The sequence below is a fragment of the Acomys minous genome, assembly GCF_964271855.1.
Source record: "Acomys minous genome assembly, chromosome: 2".
NCBI classification, from domain to species: Eukaryota; Metazoa; Chordata; class Mammalia; order Rodentia; family Muridae; genus Acomys; species Acomys minous.
In genome coordinates, this window is record NC_140484.1 from 49,010,178 (window position 1) to 49,020,902 (window position 10,725).

Genomic DNA, 10,725 nt, shown 5'->3' on the forward strand with positions numbered 1-10,725 from the left:
CCTAAAGGGCAAGGCTAAGCATCCTGAATTGGGGCTGGCAGAGGGTTATTAAGGCTGGAGTGGGAGGATGTCCAAGGTATTGGGGTCAGGATGGCATTAGCCCTGCTGAAGCCAGGCTGGGCTGACTCAGCATCCTGCCTGTCCCGGCCAACCCCAAGCCCCGACGGCTCCTCACTCCCTCCGGCAGAGATGGGAGATGGCGCCGGTGCTGCCCGTGGTGCTGCCCCTCCAACCCCGTATCCGTTTGGCGCAAGGGATCTGGCTCCTCTCCTGGCTGCTGGCACTGGCCGGTGGCCTCACCCTCCTCTGTAGCGGGCACCTCCTGGTACAGCTGTGGCACCTTGGCACCTTCCTGGCTCCCTCTTGTTCATTCCCTGCCCTGCCTCAGACTGCACTAGCAGCGGGAGCCGTGGCTCTGGGCACAGGGCTAGGAGGCGCAGGAGCCAGCCGGGCGAGTCTGGATGCAGCTCAATACCCTCCCTGGAGAGGGGTCCTGAGTCCACTGCTGGCAGCTGGCACTGCTGCAGGCGGGGGGCTACTGACCCTTGCCTTGGGGCTAGCCCTGGTTTTGCCTATTAATCTGCACCAGGGACTGGAGGAAGGCTTGGAGGCTGCCTTGGCTCACTACAAGGACACAGAGGTGCCTGGACACTGTCAGGCCAAACGACTGATGGATGAGTTACAGTTGAGGTACCACTGCTGCGGGCGCCACGGCTACAAGGATTGGTTTGGTGTTCAGTGGGTCAGCAACCGTTACCTGGACCCCAGTGACCAGGATGTGGTTGAGTGAGTGATTGGTTTGCTTCTCTTTTCCTTCTCCTCCATAGAATCCCTCCTTTGCCTTGAAATTCTCACCCAGACATGCAGTAAATAGGGCTGAGAGTGGATTACAACTCTACTCATCAGCTGTGCTGCCCAGAGCATGTTGCCAAACCACTCTGGGCCCATTCCTCACCTCTAAAATGGAGATGAATGTGCCTGTCTTTGTCTTTCAGATAGGCTCCTATCTTACAGAGCTGTGGAGATAAACAATTATGCATGCTTGGATAGTAAAGCTCTGAGTAAATGTTTCACGATCATTTTTTTTTCAGCTGCCCTTGCTCTCAGATGCTCCTCCAGGCCTCTGTCTGCATCCACCTAACTGTCTTGCCTATGCCATTGCAGTCGGATCCAGAGCAACGTGGAAGGTTTATACCTGATTGACGGAGTCCCCTTCTCCTGTTGCAACCCCCACTCGCCGCGGCCCTGCCTGCAAAGCCAACTCTCGGACCCCTATGCCCATCCACTCTTCGATCCTCGACAGCCCAACCTAAACCTCTGGGCCCAAGGGTGCCATGAGGTGCTGCTGGGGCACCTGCAGGGTCTGTCGGGCACACTGGGAAGCGTGCTGGCTGTCACCTTATTGCTGCAGGTCAGTCAGCCAAGACCCCTGCCTCCTTCCACCTCCAGCCCTGCGGCCACAAACCCACTGACCATCTCTCTCTCCACTTGCTTCCCCCACAGGCTTTTGTGCTCCTTGGTTTGCGGTATTTGCAGACGGCGCTGGAGGGCCTTGGAGGAGTCATTGACGGGGAAGGAGAAACCCAGGGCTATCTTTTTCCTGGTGGGCTGAAGGACATACTGAAAACTGCATGGCTGCAGGGAGGGCTTGCCCATAAGCCAGCACCTGAGGAGGCCCCACCAGAAGAGGAACCTCCCAAGGAGGTTCTACCTGAGGCCTAGTAACCTGCCAGGGGGGTGGGGGTGGGGGGTTGGGGACAAATGTGGGAACTTATCATTCTTTATTTACTCAGGCTCAGGGAAGGAGGGGCCCTGGGATTACAAGCGTTAGAGCAGTCAGAGCTGGACCAGGATGAGAGGTCCAGGGGTACTGGAGCCCAGCCTTTGCGGCCAGAACCACCATGACTGAGAATACATGAGGGTGACAGGAAAGTGGCACCCAAAGGACTGGAGTATACAGTATACAATCTTTCTAGTATACAGATTCTACAATAAAGTTTTTAAATGGAAGCCACTGCTCGCTCTCTTGTCAAGGGGATGGGGCCTGAGGGACTGACGTCTGCGCAGAGGAAGAACGTGGCTTGTGTAGGAACAGGGAGATGCCGGATCCCTGGGGATCAGAGAGTAGCTAAGAGGCTAGCCAAGTGAAGAGAGACACAAAGCCCTTCCAAGCTGAGATTCTTTATTCTAGAGGTAGGAAGGAGATCCGCATGCTCAGGTGGGGAGGGTCCAGCCCAGCTCCTCTAGCCCCCCAGTGCATGCGTGTCCCCAATAAGTTACCCAGTTCCCTCAGCCACCCTCCCTCCTGAGTCCATCTATCTTGCTCCACCCCAGATGGGGCTGACCTGGCTCAATACAACAGCTGCTTGTCCCCAGTCTGTGGGCAGTGCCACATGGCAGGCTGGGGGAAGGGAGGAAGCAGCTGGGCCACACCCTGTGGTTGGAGGGGCTACCTCTGCTTCTGAGGGGTCATCTTTAAAAAAAAAAAAAAAAACAACCCACACACACATCCTGGGCTGGCCTGGAGCCCAGTCCTGCAAGGTATGTGCCTAAAATAAGGTAGAAGTGAGGGTGAGACAGCCGTCACACCTCAATGGCTGGGTCTGAGCCCTGGCCCTGCCGCCCTAGCTGCTCCTCCTGCTTCATCTTAGGTTTCTCCGTCCTTGTGTGCCATACCAGTACCTGTAAAGGAAGCCTCGGGTCAGAACCAGCCGTCAGCAGGGCCCTGGGGGGCATGGTCCAGGATGGGTCCCGCCCCCAGCCCAACCCCTTCCGCATTCAGAATGGGCGCACAATGTGCGAGATGTGGTGTGGGGGAACTTTACTGCCTCTAAAATGGGGCTTTGTTCCTTGTGCCTCTGACATTCACATGGGTTCACAGAAGTCTGTAAGATGGAGTGGCCAGAGCCCTACCCTGAACTCTCAGTAGCCTTTTCAACAGAGGAAAAGCAAAGTTGGTCAGAGGTCTGGACAGTTTCTCCCGCTTCTCCCATCAGCTGCTCATCCCGACACAGGTTTCTCCAACCTCTTACCTGAGTACAGTTGGCAGCCCGTGGCTCCAGGTCCTTGGGATCCACGAGATGACTCAGCAGACTACTCTCCAGGTGGCCCCGGGGTGCAGTAGCATCAAACTGGGCACTGGGCTTAGCCAACAGCAAGGGCAGGGCAACAGCAAACCCCGCCATGTCCAGGGGAAAGGGCCTGTTGGGTTCCCATGCTGTGTGGAAACCCACAACCCGGCCATCCTGTACCTGAGGACCCTCAAAGCGCAGGCCGCCCACCAGCCCCACAGGCCACACTGAGACACCACGAGTCCAACGCATCTAATGGAGATGAGAAAAGAAACAGAGAGAGGTGGCCCAGGAAAAAGAACTGCTTTCGTTTACTGGCATCCCTCCCTTACTGATCACCATCTTCACCCAGCAGCCCACATCAACACTGGTAAGCAGGATAAAGAAGAAAACTGGTACCCCCTGGCCTCCATCTTTATCCCAGGGCTCACCTCCTTAAAGAGCTCCCGGCTATAAGTGTTGTCATCATCAGCAAAGTACACGACTCCTTGGGTCCCTGGTGGTGGCGGGTCCTTTTCCCCCCCAACAGCACCCCCTTTGCCTCGGAGCCAGTCCAGGGCCTTGTTGCGCTGCTCTACTCCTCGGGGCCGGACCCAGCCTGGCTCGCCTTCCCTAAGCCGCTGAGCCTTGGGAGTGAGGACAGCCAGATGTGTGAAGAGGAGACCAGAGGCAGCCAGCAGCCCCGAGACCAGCGGGGAAGGGCTCTCAGCATCCTCCACCAGCACCCAGTGTAGACGGGGCACCAAGCTCAGGGTCTGGGACAGCCGAACCAGCTCTGCCTTCTGAACCAGCCTGCAGGGGGAGAAATGCAGAAAAGAAGGGGCCAGGGAACCTTGGCCCACTATACTTAGGACAACAGCAGCTCCTGGCCACTGCTAGCATCTGTGCAATTCTGACTCTGTCCATCTGTCTCTGTTTGTCTGTCTGTCTGTCTGACTCTGTCTCTCTCTCTCTCTGTGTCTCTGTCTGTCTGTCTCTGTCTCTGTGTGTGTGTGTGTGTGTGTGTGTGTGTGTGTGTGCACGTGTGTTACTTAAGATGGAACCCAGAACTTCAGGTATTCAAGCAAGTATCAGGAGGCTGCCAAGTTGCCTCCCTCTTCCTTGGGTGTCAAGTTCATGCAGATGGCCACCTGCCCTACCTTTCCCGTCCACAGCCATCATCCACTTCAGGCTGGGGCAAGACTACAGGACACATGACTTGGGATCAGATGGAGCTGGGTTTACATCATTTTGTAATTTCTTTCTTTCTTTTTCTTTTTTTTTTTTTTTTTGTTGTTGTTGTTGTTTTTCGAGATAGGGTTTCTCTGTGTAGCCTTGGCTGTCCTAGACTCACTTCTGTAGACCAGGCTGGCCTCGAACTCATAGTGATCCACCTGCCTCGGCCTCCCTAGTGCTGGGATTAAAGGCGTGCACCACCACGCCCAACCCTCATTTTGTAATTTGTTCTGTTTTTTGTTTTTTGTTTTTTGTTTTTCCCGAGACAGGGTTTCTCTGTGCAACAGTCCTGGCTGTCCTATACTCACTTTGTAGGCCAGGCTGGCCTCGAACTCACAGAGATCTCCCTGCTTCTGCCTCCCAAGTGCTGGGATTAAAGGTGTGCACCACCACGCCCAGCTTGTTCTGTTTTTTGACCCAAGGTCTCATGTAGTTAGACTGGCCTCATCCTGTAATGCTGGTGAGGACAGTCTTAAATTCCTGTCTTCCTGTCTCTGCCTCCTAGTGCTGGGATACCACACTCTGCATATTCAGTTTTATCGTTTATCAAGTGAAATACTTTGGGAAATGGTTTAATCTGAGCCTCAAGTTTACTCAGGAATAAAACTGGGTGAGGAAGATGGGTATAGCAGTGCACACTTTTAATCCCAGCCTTTGGGAGACAGAGGCAGAGAGAGCTCTGTGAGTTCGAGGCCAGACCCAGTAAATTCAGAGACAAAGAAAGAGAGAGAGAGAGAGAGAGAGAGAGAGAGAGAGAGAGAGAGAGAGAGAGACTCTGTGTCAAAGAAGTAAATAAATAGCCCAGGTGGTAGCACAGGCCCTTAACCCCAGCACTAGGGAAGCAAAGGCAGGCGGATCTCTGAGTTTGAGGCCAGCCTGGTCTACAGAGTCCCAGAATGGCCAGAGGGCTACACAGATAAATCTTGTCTCAAAAAACCAAAATAAATAAATAGGATGAATAATATATAGCTCAATGGTAACATGTTTGCCTAGCCAGTATGCAGTTCAACCCCAAGTAACAAAGTAATGAAAATAAAAATAAATTAGATGAATACTTTGTAACAGTTTTATTAGTATTTTGAGACAGTCTTATACTATACCCTAGACCAGCCTCAAGCGCAACAATCTTCAGGGCTGGGCTTGAGCGTTGAGACTACAAGTACGTCATCACGCCTAGCCAAAATATTATTTGTCTTCGTGTTAGGGATTTAAGCCAAGGCCTTGCACATGCCACCCAGCTAGGCCTCCCAGACAAAGATGTATTTTAGAAAAGCAAGGTAAGCTGGTCATGGTGGTGCACACCTTTAGTCCCAGCATTCAAGAGGCAGAAGCTGGCAGATCTCTGGGAGTGTAGACCAGATGGTAAGCTGGTCTATACTTTCTAGTATAGCTGCCAGCCAGTGTGAGGCTTTACTTCTAAATTTAAAAAAGAAATAAAGAAAATAAAATGGTTAAGAGAATTTGATGGTTTTGCAGAGAACCAGTGTTTGATTCCCAATATCTGTTCCATCTCACAACCATCTCTAACTCCAGTTCCAGGGCACTCACTGCCCTCTTCTGGTCTTTGCTGACATGTGCACACTTTCAGTGTACATAAATCACCCAGGCAAAGGCATATACACATAAATTTTAAAGTAAATAAGTAAACAAAGTAACAAATTCTAATTTACTTTAAATAGGTTTTTTTTTAACCTTTTTGTTTTTTGTTTTGTTTTTGAGACAGGGTTTCTCTGTGTAGCCTTCACTGTTCTGGACTCATTTTGTAGACCAGGCTGGCCTCGAGCTCATAGAAATCCACCTGTCTCTGCCTCCCTGAGTGCTAAGATTACAGGACTGTGCCACCTTGCCCTGCATGGCTCAACTAATTAGGTTTAGGTTTTTAAGATTATTTATTTATTACTTATACAGTGTTCTGCCTGCAGGCCAGGAGGCACCAGATCTCATTATAGATGGTTATGAGCTGCCATGTGGTTGGTGAGGATTGAACTCAGGACTTTTAGAAGAACAGCCTTAACCTCTGAGCCATCTGTCCAAGCCCTAATTAGGTTTTTTGTTTGTTTTGTTTTGTTTTGTTTTTAGAGACAAGATCTCCCTGTGAAGCCCTGTCCCGCCTGGAACTCACTGCCTAGACCAGGCTGGCCTAGGACTCTCAAAGGGATCCTTCAGCCTCTGATTCCCAAGGGCGAGGATTAAAGGTGCACATGACCAAGCCGGGCGTGGTGGCGCACACCTTTAATCCCAGCACTTGGGAGGCAGAGGCAGACGGATCATTGTGAGTTCAAGGTCAGCCTGATCTACAAAGAGAGACCAGGAGAGCCAAGACCAACACAGAGAAATTTTGCCTCGAAAAACAACACCAACAAAAAAAGAAAAGGTGCATGGGACCGATGCCCCACTATTTGGTTAATTTTGAGATGTAACACAGCCCAAAATTGTTTGAAAGAAATCACTGGGAGTATGCAGTTTGCCTCTTCTGGGTTTCCTTACCATTTACATTGGTTTGGTGGTGTGTCTGAGTGTGTGAGAGTGAGGGTATCTACAGCTGACTAGATGGCCAGTCATCTGCGTCCGGAAAGGCATGTGGAAGGCATGTTTACAGGACTTTTGGCTTCAGGTCCCAAACTACATTTCCAAGTTGGTTTTCTCAGTGTTAAGACAAGATCTGAACTTAAAAAAAAAAAAAGAAGAAGAAGAAGAAGAAGAAGAAGAAGAAGAAGAAAAAGAAAGAAAGAAAGAAAAAGGTCAAGCATCTAGCATAGACCCTGGTTAAAAAAAAAAAAGAAAAGTAGCAGAAGCTTGTACAAAAACGTTTCTAAAAGCTAGCACGCTACCTGCCCCTTTCTACGTCCTCCAACCCTCTGCTAGGGGTTCACTGTTAGTGAATGCTAAGTAAGTATTTTTCCACCAACCCTGCTTAGCCCTGTTTTTTATTTATTTTACTGTTTTTGTTTTTGAGACAGGGTTTCTCTGTGATAGCCCTGGCCATCCTGGACTCTGTAGACCAGGCTAGCCTCCAACTCACAGAGATTCGCATACCTCTACCTCCCAGAGTGCCGGGATTACAGGTGTGTGCCACTCCACTGAGCCCAGCTCTGGTTTTTGGTTTGCTTTTGTTTTTTCCAAGGCAGGATGTCTCTGTGTAGCCCTAGCTGTCTTGGACTCAACTCGTAGACCAGGCTGGCCTCGAACTCACAGAAATCCGCCTGCCTCTCCCTCCCAAGTACTGGGATTAAAGGTGGGCACCACCACTGCCCAGCTCCAGCTCTGTTTTTTTTTTTTTTTTTTTTTCATTTTAATCAGGAATTTTTGGTTAGTTGGTTTTGTTGTTGGGTAATTTTTTGTTTGTTTGTTTTGAGAAAACCTTACTCTGTAGTCCAGGATGGGTACAAGTCAGTAGCCCTCAGTATCCTAAGTACTGGGATTACAGTTATCAGCTAAGTATCTGTATCTAATCAAAGCACTAGAACTTTTTTTTTTTAAGATTTATTTATTGTATATGAGTGCTTTATCTGCAGAAGTGGGCATCAGATAACATATAGATGGTTGTGAGCCATCATGTGGTTGCTGGGAATTGAACTCAGGACCTCTGGAAGAGCAGGCTGTGCCCTTAACCACTGAGCCATTTCTCCAGCCCCCAGCACTAGAACTTTCTAACCAAGAGATTCCTAAGAAGAGTTAACTCATTGACAAACTCAAACCTTCTTTCACACTTTATTGTCCTGTCTTACAAAGTTTAGCAGTAACTCAGTAATCTACGTCCTAATATTCCTTTGTCTATTTTTATAGGGAAAAAAAAAAACATTTTCCCACACATAAAGATAGAGATCATTTATCATAACATTTGGCAAATTCTAGTTTAAAGGATTACCCCCTCGTTCAATGCCTCCCCAAATTCATCATTAACTAACTCATCTTCTTGGTCAGTGTAGACCTCTTGAGCATCCCAGAACCATACCTGGCATAAGTCGGGGTAATAACATAGATAGTAGGCAGGGCCTCTGGGTCAGGGGGCTGGGCTGGGGCAGGTGGTGGGCGTCGGAGATCTGCTTGCAACTGGGAAATCCTCAGGTCCTTCTGCCGAAGCTGCTCCGATGCTGCTCGAAGTGGAGGGAGGCAGTCACAAGGCTGTCCTGGTATCGGGGAGCACCAAAAGGGAAAGGGAGTTGCCACAGAGAACCACAAGACCTGTAGTTCAGCAATGCAGGGTCAATGCTTCCTAAGTGCCAGCCAAAACAAACTTCCCTTCTAACTTGTTGTTTAGCACGGTGGTGGGGAACTCATTCTTTCAATCAGCAGGTACTCTTCATCTTTCTTTTATTGTTGTCTTTTTGTTGTTGTTGTTGTTGTTGTTGTTATGTTTGCATATGTTATAATTAATTGGTAATTTATTGTTGTCGCTTTATGGCCCAAGCTGGCCTCAGACCCATAACCCATTGGCCTGTTTTCCAAATGGTGGGCCATATTCAACTCCTCTTTTGTTGTTGTTGTGTTTTGTTTATTTATCTTATTTTTTGTTTTTTTTTTTTCAAGATAGGGTTTCTCTGTGTATCCTTGACTGTCCTGGACTCTGTAGACCAAGCTGGTCTCAAACTCACAGCGATCCACCTGCCTCTGCCTCCCAAGTGCTGGGATTACCGGCGTGCGCCACCACCACCCAGCTGGGTGTTGTTTTGTTTTGAGATACAGTTTTTCTATCTATAGCCCTAGCTGTCCTGGAGCTTGCTCTGTAGACCAGGCTGGCCTCAAACTCATGAGATCACCTGCCTCTGCCTTCCAAGTGCTAGGACGAAAGGCGTGCGCCACCACTGCCCAGCTCTCAACCCTTCATTTTTAATCAATTCTGTCTGTCACTCTTTTTTCCTTTGCTGAGACTCCAACCAAGGGCCTCACACTTGCTGGTGCTCTACCACTGTGCTACAAACTCAGCCCTGCTGTCAGCCTTTCTATCCTTTCTACCTTCTGATCCTCATTTTACCTTCCACATTCATAAATAATGGAAAAAGCCTGTATTGCTTGAGGCTCACGTAATGGCACTACCCGAAAGGCATTTACCAAGTTCCTGTATAAAAAGCTGGATTCAATTTGCTCCATGGCCGTGTGACCACTGACTTGTCAGTAAATTCGATGATTCCATTACTAGATAAACATTTATTGAATAAAGCAAGGGGGAATAGTCCCCACTCTCAAGGAGCTTTGACTTTAGTGGAAGAAGCTGACATCAATAAAATCATTTCAAATTGCGATATGGGCCATTTAGGAAATAAATAATTAAAAAGGACTGAGACTAAGAAGGGTTACTTAAGCTAAGGAGGTCAGGGAACACCTGAGGTGACATCTGATCTAAAACCAGAAGGATGAGAAATAGATAAGCCTTGGAGGGAAAAACATTGCAGGTCAAGAACTGGAGGGGACAATGTACGGGGTGGGGGGTGGGGGGTGTTCTCAAAAACGTGTCAGTAAGTAGGAGGCAGAGCAAGGGGACGGGTGGGAAATAGGACGCACGGCGGTGGCGGGGTCATTCACGGCCTGGCTGGCACCCGCGCAGAGTCACAGACTGCCGAGAGTTCTAGACATGGGGCCATCGAGGGCTCCCGAGGCCCGAGCGAGAGGGAAAAGCAGCCGTGTGCGGGTTTCATCACCTGCGTCTGGGATGGCCCTCCACACCCCGCCCCGCCCCGCTCACCGAGCTGCACCAGCGCGTAGAGGAGGCCGGCGATCGACACCAGGAAGTAGGCAAGAAACACGTTCTTCAGCTTCAGCTTCATGGCCGCACCGCCGGGGCAGGCGGGGTCCACCGGGACCGGCAGGGACAGGTCGGCCCAACCCTCGGCCCTCCCGCCGGCCCCGCCCCGGCCGCCCCGCCCCGAGCTGCTTTCCTCCGCTCCCTAGGTAGTGCCTGGGAACCCGGGTCTCCGAGCGCCACCTGGGACCACTTCCGGCCAGTGGTGCCCTTCCCCTATGCAGTTTCCGTTCCCTCCTCCTGGTAGGCCAACCAGAATGGTGACGCTATATCCGCCGTGTCTAGCAGTCGTGGCATCTAGTCAGACTGAGAGTAGGTGCACCCGCACCTAGCTCTAGCTCCACCTTGAAGGTCGGAATTGGGCACAAGTCCCTCTCCTGCCCCTGTTTTCTAGATTTACCCATCCATCCTTCAGCCTCAGCTCTCAGCGCTGGCCGCTCAGTTGTTCAATACTTATCCAACCAATGAATGGACTCTCGGTAGGGCCTGCCAGGTGCCAGTCCAGTTTGCTGGGTCTGTTCCAGTGAGTCTCAACCTTCCTAATGCTGAGACCCTTTCATACAGTTCACTTTTTGGCGACCCCTCCCAACCATCAAACTATTTTCATTGCTACCTCATAACTGCAATTTTGCTACTGTTATGAGTTGTACATAAATGTTTTCTGATGGTCTTACGTGATCACTGTGAAAGGGTCATTAA

General features: G+C 50.2%; 2 protein-coding genes across 2 annotated transcripts; one reads left to right on the plus strand and one right to left on the minus strand.

Annotated features, from left to right (window-relative positions):
• The first annotated feature begins 15 nt into the window (after window positions 1-15).
• On the plus strand, window positions 16-2,010 carry ROM1 (retinal outer segment membrane protein 1). Its single transcript, XM_084758208.1, has 3 exons — window positions 16-786; window positions 1,165-1,411; window positions 1,504-2,010. The coding sequence occupies exons 1-3, from the start codon at window positions 197-199 to the stop codon at window positions 1,720-1,722; spliced, it is 1,056 nt and encodes a 351-aa protein (XP_084614334.1). The 5' UTR covers window positions 16-196; the 3' UTR covers window positions 1,723-2,010.
• A 155-nt stretch (window positions 2,011-2,165) lies between these two features.
• On the minus strand, window positions 2,166-10,239 carry B3GAT3 (beta-1,3-glucuronyltransferase 3). The gene is made up of 5 exons (XM_084764456.1): window positions 9,970-10,239; window positions 8,242-8,416; window positions 3,503-3,863; window positions 3,033-3,323; window positions 2,166-2,682 (listed from the first exon to the last, which is right to left on the minus strand). The coding sequence occupies exons 1-5, from the start codon at window positions 10,049-10,051 to the stop codon at window positions 2,584-2,586; spliced, it is 1,008 nt and encodes a 335-aa protein (XP_084620582.1). The 5' UTR covers window positions 10,052-10,239; the 3' UTR covers window positions 2,166-2,583.
• Between the last annotated feature and the right edge of the window lie 486 nt (window positions 10,240-10,725).